At 36.3% G+C, this 22,697-nt stretch overlaps 1 protein-coding gene across 3 annotated transcripts in view; it reads right to left on the minus strand.

The window, feature by feature from the left end:
• Positions 1–22,697, minus strand: part of col5a1 (procollagen, type V, alpha 1) — a 165,567-nt gene that overhangs the window by 22,199 nt on the left and 120,671 nt on the right. For all 3 annotated transcript variants that reach the window (XM_015366905.2, XM_015366903.2, XM_015366902.2), the window contains exons 27-48: positions 22,422–22,475; positions 20,975–21,019; positions 19,007–19,060; positions 16,205–16,312; positions 15,815–15,868; positions 15,439–15,492; positions 14,713–14,757; positions 14,170–14,223; positions 14,002–14,046; positions 13,794–13,847; positions 13,401–13,454; positions 12,716–12,769; positions 10,901–11,008; positions 10,361–10,450; positions 9,860–9,913; positions 8,718–8,825; positions 7,328–7,435; positions 6,114–6,167; positions 5,135–5,188; positions 4,365–4,472; positions 2,103–2,156; positions 1,615–1,722 (exon numbers count right to left, since the gene is read on the minus strand). In XM_015366905.2, the coding sequence (XP_015222391.1) occupies positions 1,615–1,722; positions 2,103–2,156; positions 4,365–4,472; positions 5,135–5,188; positions 6,114–6,167; positions 7,328–7,435; positions 8,718–8,825; positions 9,860–9,913; positions 10,361–10,450; positions 10,901–11,008; positions 12,716–12,769; positions 13,401–13,454; positions 13,794–13,847; positions 14,002–14,046; positions 14,170–14,223; positions 14,713–14,757; positions 15,439–15,492; positions 15,815–15,868; positions 16,205–16,312; positions 19,007–19,060; positions 20,975–21,019; positions 22,422–22,475 (1,521 nt within the window). The remainder of the gene's footprint in view (positions 1–1,614; positions 1,723–2,102; positions 2,157–4,364; positions 4,473–5,134; positions 5,189–6,113; positions 6,168–7,327; positions 7,436–8,717; positions 8,826–9,859; positions 9,914–10,360; positions 10,451–10,900; positions 11,009–12,715; positions 12,770–13,400; positions 13,455–13,793; positions 13,848–14,001; positions 14,047–14,169; positions 14,224–14,712; positions 14,758–15,438; positions 15,493–15,814; positions 15,869–16,204; positions 16,313–19,006; positions 19,061–20,974; positions 21,020–22,421; positions 22,476–22,697) is intronic.

The raw sequence follows: 22,697 nt of genomic DNA on the forward strand, positions 1-22,697 counted from the left end.
GCACTGGCAAAGAGGAATAGTGGCCGCAAGTCGAAGATCACCAACAAATGCCACAAAAGTACAGCCTCAAAAATTACCACAGAATTGAATCGGCACCTCTGTGACCCAGTCTCAACAAAAAGAAAATGCTTGTATTCAAGGTCAACGCACAAAGACACATAACCTGGATCACAAGGTTAAGGAGCACAAAACCTGGATCCCTGAGCAATTTGAAAAAACTTATATGGTCTAATGAGTCATCTTTCACCCTATTTCCTACATCTGGACATGTTTACGTTTGGAGAAAGCCAAAGGATGCCTTCAACCCACAATGTCTGTTGCCAACTGTTAAACATGGTGGGGGATAAGTAATAGTATAGGCAGCCATCTCGCGGGAGTCATTAGGTCCGATGATTGCTCTGCGTGGTTGTATAACAGCCAAGGAATATGAGGCCATTTTACACTGTTTCCTCAGGATGTTCCCATATTCCAGGATGATAATGTCCCCATACACACTGCTAAACAAATTCAAGAGTGGTTTCATGAACACCAGGATGAAGTCAAATACCTTCCATGGCCTCCCCAATCACCAGATCTTAACATCATTGAACCTTTATAGGAAGTTCTGGAGCGCAGAGTGCAAAGTAGATTTCCACCTCTTTCATCCCTCAAAGAATTGGAGGCTTTTCATCTCGAAGATGGTGTAATATCCCACTACACACAGTTCAGGACTTATATGACATGCAAGAAGGATTGATGTTGTTCTGAAGGCAAAGGGTGGCCCTACTCTTTATTAGGTTCTTGATATTAATATATTGTTAGGTATTTCCGTTATTCTGTCCACCCCCTGTAAGTCCATTTAATTTGTCGAAGGTTAGGTACAGTAGCTACCATATATCACACTAATGAGCTCAAATAATAGGGAAACAGCTATTTCTTGTACCTTTCTGAAAATTACCATTATGCATTATTCATATAGCATATGATGACGATTTATAGATGACAATGACTTTTTTGAAAAAGCAACTGCTCTGTGGAATAGAGATGGAAATCCCATATGGGTCCTGCAGCTCTCAACATTTCAGTTTACAAAAATACATAATGACATTACTAATTTTCTTGCATTAAAAAGGTATACCTTTCATGTTTGCTGTTTATAAACTCCAATGGAAATGGCTTTGAGATCAAATTATATAAAAAATACAACAATGTATGCAGAAAACTCTTGTTCTAGACAGAAATGAACTCCTGGGGGATGTTTAATGCTGAAAGAAAATACTGTCAACTGAAAGTGTACATATCATACAGACATCTTAGGAACTGTATTAAATGACACTCAGCAAATAAAAAACACAAAAATCAAAGAAATATTGTAAAACAAACTTATACTAAAACTAACAGCTGGTTAATGGCTCAATGTTTACAATGTCTGAGTGGTAGCCATCCTTCTCCCTCTAGGTCACTGGTTTTTTATTAAATTTAAAAAAAGTAATGATTAACATGCAAAGTGTATTTATGTAGGATGTGTTCATATTAATCCTAATATAATAAATACAACAGAGTTGAAAGAAATAGCTAACATAACCGGAGATGAGAAATGTTTTTTTTAATAGGGGGGAGGGGGGGGTTCCTCACCTTCTCACCAACAGCTCCAGGGTTCCCAATTCCACCAGGGGGTCCTTGTGGGCCATCTGCTCCTGGTGGACCTGAGGGCCCTCTGGGACCTGGAGGACCAGGGGGGCCCTTGAATGAAAAGGATATGCAGTGAGTAAATCATAATATGTAAGATAATGTATTCAGAGCTTGAATTCCAGAGAAAATCAGTTAGCACTGTGATTTGACAGTTATATACATCTCATCTTTGAGCTCCATGAATCCATATTTAGACTGACATTGCAGCTTGATGGTAGCAAGATTGCTGGAACTAGAGACTAGGGGTGGAGTCTAACAAAGAAAATGGTAACCACCACAAAAAGAAGTTAAGTTGAAATCATCTCCATTTCCTTGGTGAAATATTCCTTTCAAAGTTAAAATTAGGGTTTTTAACAACACTTTTTAGCAACAGAAAGGACTTGTACGAAATGGAAAAAACAAAAGGTGTGAAAGGGCAAAGCGTGGCTTACCATCTGACCCACATCTCCTGTTTCACCTTTTTCACCCGGTGGACCTGGCAGTCCCTGAAATATTAGGAGGAAGATACTATTATTCAAGTGCATAACTCCTTATATAGCCATCTCTTTTACTAGCTATGTGAAACTAAATACAGTAGCAGCCGTGTACATTGATGTGGTCATAGGACGTGGTACATTGTGCATTCTTTTAACAGATTTTTAATAGATCCAAGAAAATTAGTTGAGCAGCAGAAGACTGAATTGTGTGATGTATTAATTAAGTCTGGAAACTGAGGCAGTATGTTTGAATACTTTTATGACCACATTACTGTGAAAAAAAGTCATATAAAAGGTAGGAATGATAAAAGAGCATAACTGAAAGAATGAAAATACCTTTACATATCTGATTATGACACAATATCCTATAACCCCAAGTTTAAAAAATTTACAGTAGATAATAATTCTGTCTTAATTCTGTCTTAAGCATACAGCAGCCTCCACATTGATGTTTCTTATGTTCCAAATATAGTTATTTTATGAATGGTAATTAGAAGTCGAAAAGGTAAAGCATAAATATCTTACTTATATGGCAGGTACACCTTTAATATTCTAATAGAATAAAAAGTTAAATAATTGTATACACTGAAAAATGTATAAATAAAATGTGTCAAAAACAATTACATATATTTATAAGATTATTCAGTCTTTTGTGAACCATCCTTTAACTTTGATAGCATAAGAACAGAAGCAAGGTTACAAATGAGAGAAGGCCACTTGGTCCATCTAAACCATCTGAAGACCCCATCCACCTTTTTATTGGAAGAAACCAAAGTACTGGTTTAAAAATAGCGTATTCCCAACCTCCACAAAATCCTTGAAGGCATCAACAAAGTCAACCCAATGTACTTATTCAGAATTAGCATTGAAATACAAAGGTATTAAGTACATTGGGATCTTTGTTCAAGATCATACAGGTTTATTTCTTTTACCCTGTCAGTATCATCCATTCCTTTATGCCAGAGAATGTATCTGTTTGGTCTTCTTAAGAAAATGTGCTTTCTGTCTACCCATTTCTGTCTACCTTTAATGGTGCTCCTTAATGGTTTGAAGGAATGACAGCAACCAAAGTGTCTTTAACCTCAGCAGCTCTAACTTGAAACCCGCCTTGACATGTGTTGCTAAACAGTTATAAATACATACCTTAGTAAGCCCCCTTCTCATTCCACTTGACTTTTTCCACCCCTCCTTCACATTTTCACTTTTGCAGGAACACCTTTGTTAACTTTTTCCAACTCATAACATCAACTAATCAAGAACATTGATTGCGATATTAATCTCTTAGTTATTGAGATTGACACATGCTTTACATATTTTTTTAGTAAATTCCATTAATGACAAAGCTTTTTAACAGGAGCCACCAGCACCTGGTTATCCATCTGTTCTTCCATTCTACCTAGGAGAGCAGGATTAGAGGATGCATACTAACTAATGTAGTACAAGAGTAAGCGTAGTAAGCAGAACAGACTTATTTATATACTGAATAGAAGAGATATTCATCTTGTGTTTCATCATTTTGTACTATAATGCTCCCGTTGAGACTGTCCAATACCCTAGTTTGTGTTTCATCCAACCACATCATATGGTTTCATTTGAGTTAACTGGTGATTGTTTTGGCAGATTTACATCTTTGGTTTTATGTTGCCATTGTCACATACTCAAGATCATTATGTGACATCAGCTTCAGATACCACTGAAATATGCATTACTCCTTCTCCTTTCATAGGGCTTGGTGTGGTGGATCTGTGGCTAAGGATCTGCGCCTGTGGCTGGAAAGTTGCTGGTTCATATCCCATGGTTGGCAGAGAAATCCTACTCTATTGGGTCCCTGAGGAAGGCCCTTCACCCCTACTGCTCCAGGGGTGCTGTATAAAATGGCTGACCCTGTGCTCTGACCCCAGGCCTCTCTCCCTATCTGTGTGTCTCATGGAGAGCAAGTTGGGATATGTGAAAAGACAAATTCCTAATACAAGAAATTGTATATGGCCGATAAAGTGATCTGATCTTATATATATTTATCACATTTTAAATGACTAAATTTTGAAAAATGACAACTGTTTTTATACTTAATCAAATTTAAGCTACATTTCATCAAGAATATGAATATGTTGCAAGGTAATTATAGTGATAATTTTAAAAATACACCCTATACAACATGTCTTGTGTTGTCAACAAATGGATAGTCGTGGCAACAAAGTCTTTGAAATCAGACATTACCTGCAAACCAACTGGACCAGGAGGTCCAGGAAATCCTCTTGGACCTTCATCACCTTTCTGACCAAAGAGACCCTGCTGTCCACGAGGGCCGGGCTCTCCATCAGCACCCTGTCACAGCACAAACAGCATCACTTAGCACTCTATTTGTAAATCAGCCAAAATCATGAATGCACATACAGTATCTTCTAACTTCTTCAAAACCCACCCTAGAGTTCTCACAATGACTCAAGAATAGAACTGTTAGACTTTCCAGCAGTTTCCCTTGACAACAGTTTCCCTACTGAAACCAACAAATCTTTCAACATATCGTAAAAACTAAGAGTTTGTCAACCTAATTTACTTTAGCAATGTGTCATAGTTTGGTTTAGCATACTGTTCAGTTCACTTCATTTTAATGTTTTTAGCTTTAGCTTTCAACATCCACATCTGTATATATATATAGCAGGCTTACATGATGAATATATGAAAAAAAACAAAATTGTTCTACATGTTAAGGGATTCCATCAAAGTGTCAAGATCAGTAAGATTTCAGAATCTCCAAAACCAAGAAATTACACTGTCATACTCACACTCTTTTAGCCATGTGCTTTACCTTAAAGCATCCATTAATAGAGGGCCTAGGCTATATTAATGTATAGTTAATAGTATTAACAAAAGCATCTGAAAGCACTTATAAAGTCTGGTTTGTATCCCATTAAAAAGCAATGTGTGTCAAATGAATGCAGATTAAGGAGCTGGTGAATGAAAGAAAAATACATCCAGATACTCACAGCTGGACCAGGCTGTCCAATTGGCCCTTGAGGACCAGTGGGACCGGGTGGGCCCTAGAGAAACAAAGTAGTGAACATTAGCATTCTGGATAGCTGCTAAAATGAGCAATGACCATAAAAAGTAACCATAATTATTACAGCAGGGGCCTAATTTTTATGGAGATACCTCCATTAAAGTGTGTGGCTATATAAAAATGATACCAAAAGTGGATAAATCTCCTTTTTATATTATCAACTTATTAACGAGTACAGTTTTCCGCATCACTATGAGAATGGATTAAACCTCTATAAAGGTTTTGGTAGGACAACCATTTTAGTCATTATTACAAACATTTGAATTTACTGTATATTGTTGTAAAATAGGATTGATGGCCCAATTGTGTGATTGTTCTAAGACTTGTAGCCAGAAAAAACAGTTATAAAAACGCAATGTTGTCAACTCTTCAATGGATATCATCACTTATTGTGTTAGGTATAATAGTATTTATTGATCCTTATGTATTGAGCACATTTCCACAATAGTTGACATTATTTTCCACCAATCTTTCATAGTGTACATATGATTTGTTCACATGCTTTAATCACACATTATTTTTAGTGTATAACTTCCCAATCTGGACATGCCAGTTTTCTTATCTTTAAAACTATCCCGTCTTTAATCTTCAACATCATCCATCTTTAAATTTAATTTTTTACATCTTTTTGCCTGACATTTATAGCTGTCCAAATGGAGAGAATAAGGACAGACAATCTCCTCTGACAATCTTTTTAAGCCATGTATCCTTTGACACATTAAACATTTTCAGTGATATTTAAAAGGTTCTGTGCTTACTGTAAGGGAAGCATGTCCCTCACTAATGACACCATGAGCCAACAGAGGTCGCTGTTTCACTAGCAGCTGAAACAGCGCAAATAGACTAATACCTTACTAAAAGCCAACTGTACACAACCTCTTTGTTAAGAAAAGCAAAAATCTCACATGTTCTCCTTTATCTCCTTTGCTTCCTTTCTGGCCTGGCTCACCAATTTCACCCTAGTAGAAGAAAACCAGAAGTTTAATAAAACACATGAATAATTAATCTCAATATTTCATATTGTCTACTTTATACACCACACAGACTTGACTGTTTTCTCTGCATGACAAACAAATGTGGGCAGTGTGTTTTTTTTCTTTGCCAGATCTGAGGATCACAGGGGACTCGTGCTGTGATATTTGGCACTTGTCTGCAGTTTACATTTCCGAGTAAGCAGATGTCACCATCTGCATTGATGTCTGTTACCACAAATCAAATGGATGAGCTTAACTTTTCCTGAGCTTTTGGTGCAGGAAAGGGGATTATGTGCTTATCAACAGTCAAGCAAGTGTGTAGCATCACCTACTTTACATTACAGGTAAAGTTTATTTTATCCCTTTTGTTTTATATAACCAAGTGTCTAATGGTGCTTCCCTTTTGATAACTGATGTGATTTATAATGCTGCAGTTTAGTAAAAAAGTAAAAAATATTAAATACGGTTACATTCTATTGTAGATATTTGGTACTCCCTTATGTTTCATTAAATGTATTTCAAAATCTATGACCTGACAAATGCTTGGTCTTAGGGGATTAGAATAGAAAAAAAAACAATTAACTGCTGCATTTGTAACACCTATATCTGGTTGCTGTACTGCCTCCTGCCCAGCACCACTAACCCTGTTTACTATTTAATCTATTCAGAAACAACAGCACAACTACAATGCAAGTTTAAACAACCAAGTACAAATTCCTTGTGGAAAACATACAGTACTACTTTGATCTCTATCAGATATACAAGTATTCTATGGACTTCCATGAAAGAATTCATGTCAGCCTGCCACACAAAGAAGCTCAATCAGTACAAATAACAAAGTTATTTGAAGACAAACTGAAAATAATTTATAGTATATAAAACAATGTGAAATCTGAAAACCTTTCATAAAACTGTATTTTTTTCAATAATAATAGCTTTAATACTATAATTATTATCAAACCACACATCACTTTTATTATCTTCAGGTAAGGCTTCTCCAGTCTTAATAAAAGTATTGGTATATTCTAACCTTTATATTGGAAGATTTATATACACAAATAAAAAGAAACAGCTACTACATCTATCAGAAATTATTTTTTCAGTATACAGTAAGTGCCCTGTTTGGTGCCCTGTCATTTCCTCACTTTGTCCCCGTCCTCTCCAGGTGGTCCCAGTGGTCCGGCTGGTCCTGGTAGGCCCACTGGACCCTGAATGCCATCTCTTCCAGCTGGGCCCTGTGGACCTTTCTCTCCCTGGAATACAAGAGAGGAGAGCATGTTTCTTTCTGATGAGAGAAAGCATCTCTCTTGCTGACTTTGTTGTTTTACAGTGCGTCTCATTTACTACAGGAGGAAAACATTAGCAAATACCAGGAGAGATTTCTCATGAAAATGTCAGTAGTAAATGTGGAAAAACTACATTTTCAAACTACAGTAAAATTAGGATATTGGAAATCATAACGTAAAACTTTTTTTTACATACATCACAGCTCTCAATCTAACCCCAAGAGCACAAATGTTAGAACAAATGGAAATCGAATCGTTGTGCTTGCTTCTCTACCTGCTGTTGTCAGAACTTATTTAAAAAAATGGATTAACGGATATCAATTTAAACAAAATAGCAGTTTCAAGGAAAACTGACTACAGGCAAGAGAAAATAACTTGCACATATAAATAACTGATACATATGAATGTGACGTATACATTTTACACTCTGCTGTGATTTCTTATTTTGTGGCTTTTACATAATGATATTTATATATTTATTCTGTTTATTTTGTAACTTAACCACATGGATATTTCAACAAGTGAATAAGAATATCACATTGGTTTGTCATCTTATTCCACCTTAAAGATTGTTCTTTCTTTTATCTCCCTCAGCGCGAACAGAGCACCCTTCACTGGCATTTGACACATTAGTTTATGATATTATGTATGATATTTTGACTGTTCTCTGCTGAAGCTGCAATAGAGACTTGATATTGCTTTTGATTATCTCATTGAGTGAGATTATTATAAGAAATAGTTTGCAAAGGCAAACAAATAAATTACAACTTGATTCATGGTTGCATTATAATCCTTAGTGCAAATAACAGGTACACATAACAGGTACAGTTTTAATATACTCCTATTTGCATGATAAATCTCAACCAAAGAAAAAATATTTAACTGCAATTCTATTTATTTTAAATGTTTAATCATATTTAAATGTCAGAGCTTTGTCAAGTCTTTGTTACCAGAAATAAAACTGGGAAAGCCCACACCAAATAACTACAATACAAGAATAAGAATACAAGATTCATAATACAAGAATAAAATGTTAAGAGAGCATCCTAATCAACCTCTAGAAAACTGTAATTTGAATGTATCAAATAAGCTGTATTTAACAGTGACAAGAAAAATTAAATATTGTTGAGAAAAGATGAAGTTAGAAAGCCCAGATCTTCATAGACAATGCATCTAAATCTAGCATCTGCAATAGATTTTAAATACAAAGGATTTCATTTTAATGTCAGCTTAAGAATGCCTTTCATACCGGTGCTCCTTTTTCTCCTGCTGGGCCTGGGGGTCCCTGAGGTCCAGGTCGTCCTGGAAGTCCAGTTGGACCAGCAGGGCCAGCTGGCCCTCTTTCTCCAGGAGAACCCTATGAATAGAAATGTACAGTATGTCAGACAAACACTGGGACAGGCTAGTATTTCCATTTCAACCTCCAGTCTTTTAGTTATCATCTGCTTTCATTTACAAATGTAAAATCTATCAAATTAAAATGAAAAAAATCAAATCAATAATAATATTTATTTGTGATTTCTGCATTTTTTTATATGGTGCATTTTCCAACCCAAAACAAATTAAATAATAATAATTCCTTACACTTATATAGTGCTTTTTGTGACACTCCGCTGAAAGCACTTTACAGGTAATGGGGACTCTACCTCCACCACCATCAGTGTGCAGCACTCACCTGGATGATGTGATGGCAGCCATAGTGCACCAGTACACTCACCACACATCAGCTATCAATGGGGAGCAGAACAGAGTGATGAAGCCAATTCATAGATGGGGATTACTAGGAGGCCAACATTGGTAAAGGCCAATGTGAAATTAGGCCAGGACACTGGGGGGCTCCTACACTTTTCAAGAAATACCCTGGGATTTCTACAGGCCACAGAGAGTCAGGACCTCAGTATTACATCCCATCCAAAGCACAGTGCCTTTTTTATAGTATAGTGTCCCTGTCACTATACTTGGGCATTAAAACACACACAGACCATAAGGTGAGCGCCCCCTACTGCCCCCACGAACACCTCTTCCAGCAGCAACCTTCTGGTCTCCCATCCAGGTACTGCCCAGGCTGACACCTGTTAATCTTCAGTAGTTTGTCAGGTGTGTATTGTAAATTTCATATAAGACTTTAAGTTCTTAAAAGCATTTATTCTGGATTCCTCAGTGGTATTCCCTGGCTTCACTCTTTTTTTTATTTCTATCAACAATTTAGATTTTTGTTAATTTATCATACATATCCATCCAGTAACTGCCAGAGGGTCACAGTGGTTCAAAATCTACCAAAGCCGGGGTGGGATGCCAATTCATCGAAGGGCACAAAATGACTATTTCCCAAAACACAATGTTAAAAACTTGAATATTCCTTTTACAAGAATGTGTATCTGCAGTACTTACTGCTGGACCTGGTGGACCATTGGGGCCTTCATTGCCTTTCAAACCAGGAGCACCCTGCAAAGAAGAAAATATACCTTGAAAACCAACAGGATTTTCAAAGCAGCCACTGCTACATGAAGAATGTCTCTTTAAAGTGAATGAATTCAAACATCCATCCGCATAAAAAAGAACTTTAATTATCCCAAACATACACTTAATACATACATAGTACAAAACACTTGGGGTGTGCAAATGAATTTATTTACCATTAGGAGAGAAAGGATTAAGAATTCAAGTATTGTAAAGTGAGCACAAAATGGAAGTTAAAACTCTTTGTTCAGTTAAAATCTCTAATGTTGAATAATGGTTCACTGCTAAATTTTTCCAGAGGTTTTAATGTGCAGTAATACAAAAAAAGCAACATTTCTAGAACCAGCAGTGTGGAAGACTTTCAAAAAATAATGGGAACACTTCCAATCAATCAGGTGAATCACATTGATTATTCACTTCCAGTTTACTTACCAATGGACCTGGGAGCCCTCTGTCTCCAGGGAAACCTCTAAGACCAGGGGGGCCATCTTTGCCATGTGGCCCCCCGGGACCAGGATCGCCCTGAAATGACAATTTCAGCTCAGTCACAATTAGCATTTAAAGCTGGCCAATTCACAAGAAATGCTGAAGCTCAAGCTCAAAGGAACAGTCCTAAACTTGCATCTTGAACTTTTAAGACAACAACAAAAAAGGCAAACTTGGATCTTTCTAAAACTCAGATCAGTTTGTCTTCGCACTTACATATATTGTTTATAGTACAACACTTATAGTATTGTTTTGAAACAGTTCTGACAAGTCTTGGGAGATGATAGCCCACTGAAATTATATTACAATTGCAAAACACCAAGCAAGATAATGCAGTCATAACATACTTTATGTTGGGGCTTTTTCTAATTACTTATTTAAATGTTGACTGGCCATTTAACATTTACTATGCCACGATATGATAAAGTGACAATGACATACACTCATAAATATATAATGTCCATTGTCTTATCTTAAAGGACCCACCTTGGCACCTTCTTTCCCAGCAGCTCCTGGAAGTCCTTGCTCACCTGGGGGACCAGGGGGTCCTGGGTGTCCCCGCTCTCCCATTGGTCCAGTCTCACCAGTAGGACCCTGTGGAACACAAGTAGAATTAAATGTGGAGTAGGCGGCCACCTGAACAGGTGGCTTATGATACTTCTATAAATATTTTCTGGACCCTGTTCTTGTAGTGCCGCCCAGTTACAGATGACAATAGCTTTTTTATTTGAAATTATTCCATGTGCTTATGATATCATGGTCTGGATCCTGTAGGACCCTTTTTAAAATGAGCTGTCTTGGTGTGTTAACCATAAATTCCTTTACACAATAAAAACATAAAACAAGATTCATGTGGAATGACATCTCCCAATAAGAAATTCCATTCAGGAATGTTTATTGAGGAGTCTGACATAAGACACTTTAGCTTAACTTGCTTGATTGAGTGCCAATATGGCCTCAGAAAGACAAAATTAGGGCCCCCATACAGAGAGAGGAGTTAACCAAGAGCAGAAAGACGAATATGAGGGAAACAGAGAGATTTACTATTAGAGTAGCAGAGGTGATGGAGATCTACTTGGTTTCTGTCATCCCTCCTGAATTTTCACTAAGAATTCCATGTATCATACAAAAAATATACACCCAAATCAACCCTTTAACAATTAAAAACAAATTAAACAGAAATAATATTTGATATTTAAAGGATTGTTCTGTTAAGAACAATGAGTATCTTTAAACTTCACTTTGTACATTACTATGTGGAAATAATTTATTTTATCTTAGAAATGTTATCTTTAACTTTTTTTTGTTTTGATTTGTTTTACAGAAAATGTATTTTTATTTCCATGTCTAGACAGATTTTACTTTGTACATTCAAAAAGTGTCATATTTACAATAAGAAAATACTGTAAAGCAGACTTTGCTATACTTTGTTGTAACTACTGTAGCTCCTTATGTTGATGATTCTTGTTATCAATTATGGAATACAATAATAGAAAAATGTGTGGTGGAATGGACTGGAGGAGCTGCAAAGTGAGTAGCCCTGTTATAAAGGACACCCTCCATAGTATTTTTTATGACACTATTTTGACTTTTGACTCTCCTTATACATTTATATTACATTTATAAGTACAAAATGGTGCACTCTGCTATCTGTTTTAGAAATCTTGTTCTATCCTTTTAGACATTTAATATTTTGTACTCATTATAACAAGCCAACTTTCTATTATTAGATTTTTCTGGTATACAAAATCTAAGAAAGTCTCATAGCTCATAGCTTATCATAATTTTGCTATGTAAGGTCACAGAAATGTTGTTTAATGTGCTCCCTTGTATTTGAAATGCTGCATGTTTTTACTTTTCACTAGCATTTTATCAAACTATCCACCTCTGAATAATTCAGGTTTGTTTATTGATCTGCCTATTGCTACTGCTGGTTCAAGAGGGAGGTACAGTAATAAGCTAAGATAATTAAATTTTGAATTTAACTTTAATTACAATTTGTCCAAATTTATTTTATCTGTTGTCCCATACCTACCTACTGCTTCCAATCCCTCTGCAACATAGTCAGTACTGATATGTAAGAAAGACCCAACGTGATTTAGCACTTCACTTATTATCAGTTGAACGAATTCCATGAGGCAGATGAACTCTTCATTCCCTTATTTCTACTATCAACAGCACCACAGGAACCAAGCATGTCTCTTGATGAGCCACATATATTTAGATTCCAATACAATGTGTCTCTCTGGCTAGGTGAGAGAACAAGGTACAGTAGGTGTACCAAGTCTCCAGGTAACTTACCTGGGGTCCGACTACACCTGGTGGCCCGGGAGGACCTGTCTTGCCTTGAAAACCCTGTAGATAGGACAATAAAAGGGTGAGTGAGCAACTGAATGCTTACAAGCATGAACCAGCAATTAGTTCAACTGGGTAGCTACATCAGTATGCGTAGACTGCAAAGGAACAAGTAAAGGTTTATTCCATGCTGAAAAGAGAAGAAAAAAACACCCAAAAAAGGCTCCACAGCTGAAACACTGTGTTTCTTTTCTTCTCTTTTCAGCGTGGAATAAAACTTTACTTTTTCTTCATAAACCAGCAATGAACTTTGTCCTAAAACACCCACCACGTGAATGAATACAGAAGGTAATGATCCAAAAGCATCTTCCTTGTCAATCTTCCTCTACCTCCTTTCTTCCTCTGTGCCTATTACTTCTGTTCAGTTTTTCCTTTTCTTGTGATATCCAGTCTGTCAGTTGTTTAGTTGTGTGAGGAAACACTGGAAATAATTTATCTTTCTTACCTCCAAGACTTCATTTACACTCTGAGTTGAAGACTCAATGTCGAATTTTAATTAGCAGTATTTTCAAGGGTACAATTATGGTGGAAATTACTGTTATGATTCTTTCCATATTTGTGGATCAACTCTTCCAGAGGATGGCACTGTACAGTTTTGTAGTGAGACAAAACTGTAAAGAAGGGCACTTACAGTTTCACCTCTCTGACCAGGGTGTCCAGGGAGCCCATCTTTTCCAGCTGGGCCCTGAAACAGACATATACATTAGTCAGAAAACATCAAAGATCATCTCACAATTTAACCAAGTAGATCTTTCTAATCTGATGATTCAAATCTTCAGAAATGTAGTTCAACCATTAGCAAAGAGAAAAAAACTGTTTCATATTCTAAAAATAAGAAAAACTTGTATGGTACACTATTGGTACTCAGCAATATCTTGTACATCTCATAGTTATTTTATTATTAGAAGGTCAAGATGAAGTATTCTCTATTAATGGCTCAGTTAGGCATTTCACAGGACATTTGGGTATCAGGCAGCCTGAAAAGTGTGTTGGTGAGGTGTTTCTGTTTTAAAGAGGTACTAACTGGAGGGCCTTTTGGTCCAGGAAATCCAGTAGGTCCCTGAGGTCCTGGTAGACCCTGAAAAATAAAACAAAACATCACTGTAGCCATATTTTCTCTCATTCTTTCTACAACTCTTATCCTAAAAATTGAGGTAAGACAAAACAATAAAAAGAGCAGAGTGAAAAAGTAATTTCTCTCTAATGAGTGTAGTAATCATAGCTTATCATACCCTTTCACCTGGAGGCCCTGGCGGACCATCACTTCCTGAGTTTCCCTGTTGAGAGGAACAGAGAACAGACAATCCAGTTAGAAAGGTGACAGTTTAAGGAATAATAAGTGCCATTTTAAGAATGAAAGAATGCAATACAAATGGGAAATAAAGGTCAGGCACACTAACCTTTGGCCCCGGTTTTCCAGTTGGCCCCCTAGGGCCCCTTTCTCCACGAGGACCCTTGAAACAAATTGAAAAAGGAAATGAGAGATGGAAAAAAAGCATTTACTCCTGGATTCTTGTACAAAATGAAGCCCTGGGTGGTCTGACAGGAAAAGCACATGGAAACTTCAGCCCGCAAAGTATAACTTTGCTACCTTTGGCTATCTACCTCCCTATTAATCTTCATCCTATGGATGGTTACATCAAGCCTGAGCCTAACCCAGCAGACACAGGCACAGGGAAAGACTACACCCTGGACAGGACACTGGTCCATCATACACGCATACGCATACATGCATACACACATACTGTAGGGACAATTAAGAGACATCAGTAAATATGTTATTAAAAGACAGGAGGAAACCAATGTCCATAATAACACAGATACCTTTTGCTATATTTATACAAATTGACTTCATTGCAAATGTCTTTTTATGTATAATTATTTAAATTTAATTATGCTAATTGCCATTATGGCATTATGAATAAAGAAGACAAACTGCTTACTGTTGGACCTCTCTGTCCCCTTGGTCCTGGTTTTCCTGCTGTTCCCTATGGATAAGGAGAAGAAAGAAGAGGTTTGATCAGAAACTTAGTAGTTTCTTAGTTGTAGGTTAGATTGGTAAAGGGAAACCTGACAGACAAGAGATTATGTCTAGTGTAATGAAACATAATGGAAGCACAAATAATAAAGTAAAGTGTCTTCCTTTAGAAGGAAAAGTACACTATGAAAGCATTAGCTGAAATGGAGGAGGCTTTAATATTTCTTCAATGGCAGAAGCCCTTTTATCTGATGTAAAATCAATGCACAATTTCTGCTTAAAGCAGGCTTTATATCAAAACATGACAACAGTTTTGGCCTTAATGGCTGAGACATAATCTTCCAAATCTTTGATGCACTCTTCACATAATATTAAAAAAATTATAAATATAAAAATGATCTAGACATACTGACAGCTAACTCTTCTTATTATGAGTAAGTGGAATAAAGGTAATCCAAGATGTAACTAACGCAAAACAGTTGAATATTGTATGTACAGTAATACTTTTTGGATAAATAAACTGGACGTTGCCAGTTTTGCAATACATGTAATACTAATAACAGCACCACCAATGTCCAAGGTCATATTTTACAAGTGGTGACTTAAAACTGCACTTATCCACAACAAGCATTCCATTGGAGTATTAGTATTAAAGCCCACACCTTAGAGAAACAGATCACTTCACACATACCCTTGTTCCTTTTTCTCCATTGGCTCCTGGAAAACCTTGAAATCCCTGAGATCCCTGTAGAGAAAAAATGTTACAGCAATAATTACACTTTGGTTTTCAATCAGAGGTAAAAAAAAAAATACTACAGCATGTTGTATGAAATACATCAGGCATTAAACTGGATTATTATTTTGAATTTTCTTTGATCAGATTCTCAGTTGATGTAGGAAGCTCATGTATTAGATAAGGTAATACGACTCTCCTGCTGATCGAATTCTTTTAAATTATTTGTGAGTTTTAACAGCTAAAGGCTAGAAACATACTCTACCGTGTTCTTTAGATGCATTCTGTCACTATTTTAAGAACAAAAACTGGCAAAACTGCCAACACTACTTACCTTTGGACCTTGTCTTCCAGGGTATCCCGGTAATCCAGGGACACCAAGTTTACCCTAAAACAACAAATAACCAAACAAGTAAACATTAATCGAGACATACTGTATATTTTATACAATATATAATCCATTCATTATCAGTGAGCAATTTGTCCTGGTGATGGTTGAAGTAATACAAAGATTGTGTTAGAACCAAACAAGGTGGGACTGAGAGTATGTTGATGTCCACTTATCTCCCTGGATAGGACACAACTTTTTGTCCTTTGCCTAGTCAAGGCTTTTATCTGTCATCTTTTATAGTATTATGTGTAAAACTTGACATTTAACAAATGAGTAATATACCAAGTAATGTAAGCAGAAATTATAGAAAAAAAGTGAATTGACCAAACTCACCTTCTCTCCTGATGGACCAATAGGACCAGCATCACCAGGAAGGCCAGCCCTGCCTTTTGGACCCTCAGGACCATCTTCTCCTCTTGGTCCAGCTGGCCCAATCTCTCCCTGTGCAGACCAATACTCATGATTAAGCTCGTTAAATAATGGAAGCACTTTTACAGGAGCTGAATATTATCTATTTCACACTTAATTAGCTTTTGTCTATATCAATATGATTTTTAATGAAATTGTCAAAATGTCAGTTGTCAAGGATGATATGGATGCAGCTCAGATCACTATAATTCATTTCTAGTATAAGTTGAAACTCTATTGCTTTGTAAATACAGTATACTGTGTAGAACAAGCAACACGCATTGGTTTTTCATTATATAAGACAGCTTTCTCAAGCTATATTCTCTAATTGGCTCTACTTATATCTACTGCCCAACGCAGTTTGAAACCTCTTTCGTTATTTCTTCATACAATTAGCTGCCACAGTATATACTATAATAGATCTGAGTAAAGTTATTCAGAGTGAATGCCTTTAACTTTTTCATGCTGACCTTCTGAACAACAAAATCAATTTTTTAAAGCTTGTGGATGTCATCTTTTTCAACATACAGTACGTTGGAAGGCCTGGTTCTATAAATTTCACCTGGCAGGCAGAATAATCCTTCATCAAACACAAGTCTTTCTGTTGGAATTACTATTATGATTTACCTGATATTTATATTTACTAAATGCTTAAATGAAATAAAAATAGTGTTCCAAAACATAGACCAAGAGCTTGTCTGAAATGTCTTCCAGTTCAGTGTGCCTGCAATCCTCTTGTATCATCGGATTCTGAATTGCCTATAGAACATGTATTGTAACCAGTATTCCGTTTGGAAAGGATGTGGAAATTTATCGATTTTTTTCCATTCTGGGCTATTCTAACATATACTGTAGCTAGTCAGAGATTCTGGTTGTCTTATTTTTTTTTCAATGTATTTTGACTGAGTATATGTATTTGACTGAAATGTTTTGTGACTACAGTGACTTTATCGTAAATCGTATATTCATCTAGTCCTTGGAAAAATAAGACATATTGAACCCATTTTCACTGGAATGAATAATTGTAACATTTAGTAACTTGCGTGGGGGACATTGAAAGGATTGTGAAAAACCCATTGTATTGTCTGACATCTGACATCTGACATCTACTGTCAGCAAATAATTATATACAAATGTCTTCCAGAACAATTATGTTTTAATTTGCGGACGCAAACCACTGCTTTGTTATTTTTTTTAGCACAGCTGGTGCCTTAACTCCAGAATGTTCTAATGGCAAAAAACACAGATTAATTAGCCTACATGAAGGTTACCTTTCTTTTGTACTTTAGGAACTGGTCACAAACAAACATAGTTTTATTCAGGATTTATTAGTATTTATTGGATATGATGCAATCCAAAAAACAGCTTTTCTTTTTCTTCAAGCTTCTTTTCAGAAATCAAGACTCCTCATTTCCTGACACAATAGCCGGTAACATCATTGATATTCACACAATGTCAGCAACCAGGAGTGAAGCTCATATGAAGCTCTGTTCTCTTAATTTTTATTTGCTAAAAATTGTATTGTGTTGCCTTAAATCTGTCTTGTCAATTCTGCCTGTGTCTCCATTAAAACTATACATCTTCTCCATAAGGATTTCATTAGCATTTATTGCAGCAATGTTTCTAGACACAGCACAGAAAATATTTTAGCTTTCCAGCTAAAACAAGGCATAAAAGAAGTCATCTTGTCTGAGGGATAATACAAGTAATTGAAATGTGGGAGTACAGAAGGGAATAGGAGTGTGCAGCACAATCTGATAAGAATTGATATACAATCTAATATTTGTGTTCTGCTATAGAGCAATGAACAACTGAGAAAAATAAAGAATAAAGGATTTGGATTGCAAAAGCATATGAATTGCTCCCTCTAATTAAAAGAACATATTTTTATGAAGAGAGTGCCCATTTTTTAATTTATTAGAAAGTTGCATATGTCCTAGTTATAAGCATATGCTTGGCAAGAATAAAAAAATAACTATTTTTAACCTTATAATAAAGACAGAATTATTTAAAAAAAACTGCTCTGTTATTTATAAACGATAAGCACACTAAGTTGCACAACTTAATTTATAGGTCTTATTATAACACTAAAACTATGTCAGAGGGAAAAAAGGGAAAACATACCTATATTTTTTTTAAATAAAAATTCTAAACAGAAAAAAAAATATTTAGAATCAGATCAGATGTGGAGTAATTGGACACTGGGTCCAAATGTGGTATCTAAACTAGTACAATGGGGGGGGGGGGGCACTAGTACAATGGGGGGTGAGGCTCAGATGGTAAGTAACTTGCTCGTTTATGCACTAAGAACACAGATTCAGGCCAACAGCCCAGATGCTGCCTGTTGGGAGTCTAGGCCTTGTTACCAGCTGACTTTGAATGGGATCCCCAAGCAGTGAACAACAATATGGAGAAGGTCTGGGATTCATTAGGCGGCTCAGTAATGCTATTAAGATATGTGTCACCAGTATTGATTCTCCTGTCAGATGCTGTGGATTTTTCAAAGTGCCACAGAATGAGTGACTCTGCAGGTGGACATTTCTGTGTTTCAGTCTCTCACAGACGGTACTGCCATTATACTATTAATTAAATTATATGATACACCAACCGTTAAGCCAGGTCATATGCCACTAGACATTTCTAACAAAAAAATGCTAAAGCAGCTCTTTTGTGTAAAGTCAAACTGCTTATTGACTGAAACAAACAAAAATTAACATGAAATCTTACTCTGTCACCCTTGAGGCCCATGTCACCCTTGAAGCCAGGGAATCCATCTTCTCCCTGACAAAAACAAAAATTAACTAAATGTGAGGTCAAAGAGGTCAAATTAACACCTTATTTGTGTTCAGTATTAAAATTTTACCTAGTAAAACATCAAGATTAATTAAATGCAGTGGTTCTCAAACTTTTTGGACCAAGTACCACACCTAATCCAACCAAAGCATCCAAGTACCACCTACAAGTCATCATCTCATAGGAACCCCAGAAATTCTCAATGACCAACATGAGCGCGCGTGCACACACACTCACACATACATATAATAAATATTATAATAATACACTTTATTTGATATAGCACCTTTAAAGGTGGCTTCTCAAAGTGTTTTACAGAAAAATAAACATTAACAACAACTAATAAAGCACCATTTCAGTGAGAGAGGTGAGCCTGTTTAGTTGAGCAAAGCAGATGTGAATTAATTTTTCGAGCCTTGATACAATTCACAACAGAGTCTAACAGATATTAAATCGTCAGGCATTTTCTTGACGGCAAAGGTCTCGCGGTGGATGTTGTAATGCGTACATTAATTTCTGGAGCAACCTCTCTAATTCGTGCAACTACACCGTTATGTCGGCTTGTCATTGCTCTAGCACCGTCTGTACAAACTCAGACGCATTTTATCCAGTCGAGGACATTCTCTTCGATAAATTCATTCAGAAGCTGAAATATGTGCTCTCCTGTAGTTCCTGTTGGTAGCGGTTTACAGAACAGAAAGTCTTCATTGGACATGCCCTCAAACTCGTATCTAACGTAAACGAGCAAATTGGCCAAATCGACTACAGACTCATCTAATTGCAGTGAAAAACATCTGCTCATCTTAACGTGCTCTATCAGTGTACTTTTGATATAATCCTTAATTTCAATAATTCTATGAATGACTGTGTCTTTCAGTGGGAGGAGGGCAGCAGGTCGAGCTGTTTAGCAGCTTTTTCTCTAACATAATACGTGTCAGCTCTTTTGCCAACGGTAAATAAGGTTCTTCAAAAATAGTGTAGCTTACCTGCTTTAGCAATAAGCAAGCTTGCATTTTCCGTGTTTCCGTTTTTATTTCAGTATTTATTTAAAGTTATTTCATGCACATGGGAGCGAAACACAGAGAAACACAAATACGCTCTGTGTATTTTTCTCAAATTAGAACAGTTCTTAAATATTTTTCTGATATCATGCTTTCGTGTGCTCACAAGATTACCTGTGTTCGTAGCACGTATTTCTATGCATTCCTGGGTTTAGAACGTTGGCATAGTTCCAAAATCACGCACATTCTCCTTTCTCCCTATTTGCTGGAGATACAGTAGCTTTTTTTAAATACAATTGGTCACTTGCATCCGTAGCACACATTCCCTATAGAGTGGTATAGAATTACAGAGTATCTCTTGTGCCCACTGAAGTATTAGCACGCACTGTATCGTAGTATGTAGGCCGCGTATTCGACACGTATTAAAGTACAAAATATGAAAACCCGACCCGATTTTTCAGCGCACACGACACAGTTCCAGGGTCATTTGGCGTACCACTTGGCGGCACTCCACATACCACTGCCGGTACGCGTACCACAGTTTGAGAACCACTGATTTAATGCATCACACAAATAGGAAAGGCTAATTAATCTCTACACGGTTTAGATTTTAGAGATTAATAAAGCCCATCACAGCTTGTTACTACGGAAACCCTAGCTGCAGTTGCCAGTAACACTGTTTTTTTCTTTCTTTCAGGATTTAAAAGTAGTTACCAAAAATACATTATATATGTAAAATATATAATGAACATTTTAAATAAAATTAAATATTGGATGTTTTTTTCTGAAAAATCTCTGTGCCCATAATAAAAAACAACAAAAGCAAAAACTAAGAAAACTATCAAGATATAATAGAAAAACATGTAATGTGCTCCTATGGTTTTGTAAATGAGCATCTTACCTTTTCACCTTTGTTGCCTTTTAAACCACGGACTCCATCAGCACCCTTAGAAAAAAAGGACAAAAATCTTTAAAATAATACTTTTATACAATAATATTTTTAATAATAATAATTTCCAGACAGTTCATTCAAGTAATGGGGACTTCCCTCCACCACCACCAATGTGCAGCACCACCTGGATGATGCAAGTTTACAGTACTTTGTTATTGGCATGAATCTAAAAATTGTCATACACAATTGAGTGAACAAAATAGGAATTTCACAATGATCATACTATACTTAATACTATTAATATTTTCAAATATGGTGCTTTCTTAGAAGTTGTATGTGTTGAGCAGTGGGGTTTCAAAAAGAATGACACACATGCCATCTTGTGGTACCACACTGGGATACCATCCACCCTAGTTAAACATTACAGAATGTGATTGAAAAAAGTATACAGTATATTCAAGGAGGTTGAAGACCAGGAGCAAAGCTTCTAATACAATCCTATTTGTTATTTGGCAATAACTTGCATCATCCATTGTCCTTCTCAATGTCAGAAATGTATCAATGTCAGAAAAATGCTTGCCTAATAAAGAGAATAATATAAATATATTTTATTAAAAGTGCTGTTAAGAAACTGAAAGCACCTAGATACATTCTTACTGTGCATACAGTATCAGACACACAAAAATCAAATATTGCATTAACCAAATAAAACCAAAAAACTCAAGGATTATCCACCATAATTATAAAAACATGTGTTTAGGCGAGAATTAAAAATATGTGCAGTCAAAAAGTCCTTAAGACACTGTGCAGACTCTAAGCACTCCTTAAGATACAGTGCAGTTAAGTCCATAATATAGCCTAGAGCTAGACCATTCAAGAAAGATTTGCTGTACATGTAAGGAAGAGGACCTTAACATCAACTGCAAATTGAGATATTCTATGTAACTTCTTTTGTGACAGTTTGATTTGAGGAAGAACACACTTCACAGATACTAAATGTTAAGCCTGAGGCATATTTAAATTAAGCTGACCTCTACTGAAAATGTACAAATATGTATCAGCAGTATCACTTGTAGTCTTTACAACCCACACATTCTAAAGTGGTAATTACAACAGAACTAGAGCTCAAGCTTTTGAAGAGGAAAAGTTGACTTCAAAAAAGTCTGCAACCAGTTCAGAAAAACAGTGTCTTATGGTCCATGTTTTTAGTCCACCTCCCGTATACTAGCTGATCCATACATGAATATTCAAGGCAGCTAAACACAACTGGAAAAGCAAGTAGCCCCCTGGAATAAGACAGCATATGGCACTTGAAAGAAACTGACAGCTACAATCTGTCTACTGGTAAGTGATGGAACTGACACTTCATGAAACATTGTTTCCCAAAATCCCAAGGCAAGAACTCTGATGTAGGAATGAAGTAACAAGAATGCGCTCATTTTGAAGTGTGTCTTACCTTGACCCCTCTAGGTCCTGGATACCCAATTGGGCCTTGTGGACCAGACGGCCCCTATTAACACAGATATATGCATTGTTTCAATGACACAGTATCATTGATAACAAGTCTTACCTTTTTTGAATACAAAAATACTTATTTTAATTGCATGTGCATATGAGCAAAGTACACTTCAAAATCTCAGATTATTCCATGTTTAATTCTTAATATAATATGAAATACAATACACATGCAGCATCAAACCATCCTACTGTGTACAGAACAAAGCACGGTACT

This window comes from Lepisosteus oculatus, chromosome 24 (assembly GCF_040954835.1).
Source record: "Lepisosteus oculatus isolate fLepOcu1 chromosome 24, fLepOcu1.hap2, whole genome shotgun sequence".
Taxonomy (NCBI): Eukaryota; Metazoa; Chordata; class Actinopteri; order Semionotiformes; family Lepisosteidae; genus Lepisosteus; species Lepisosteus oculatus.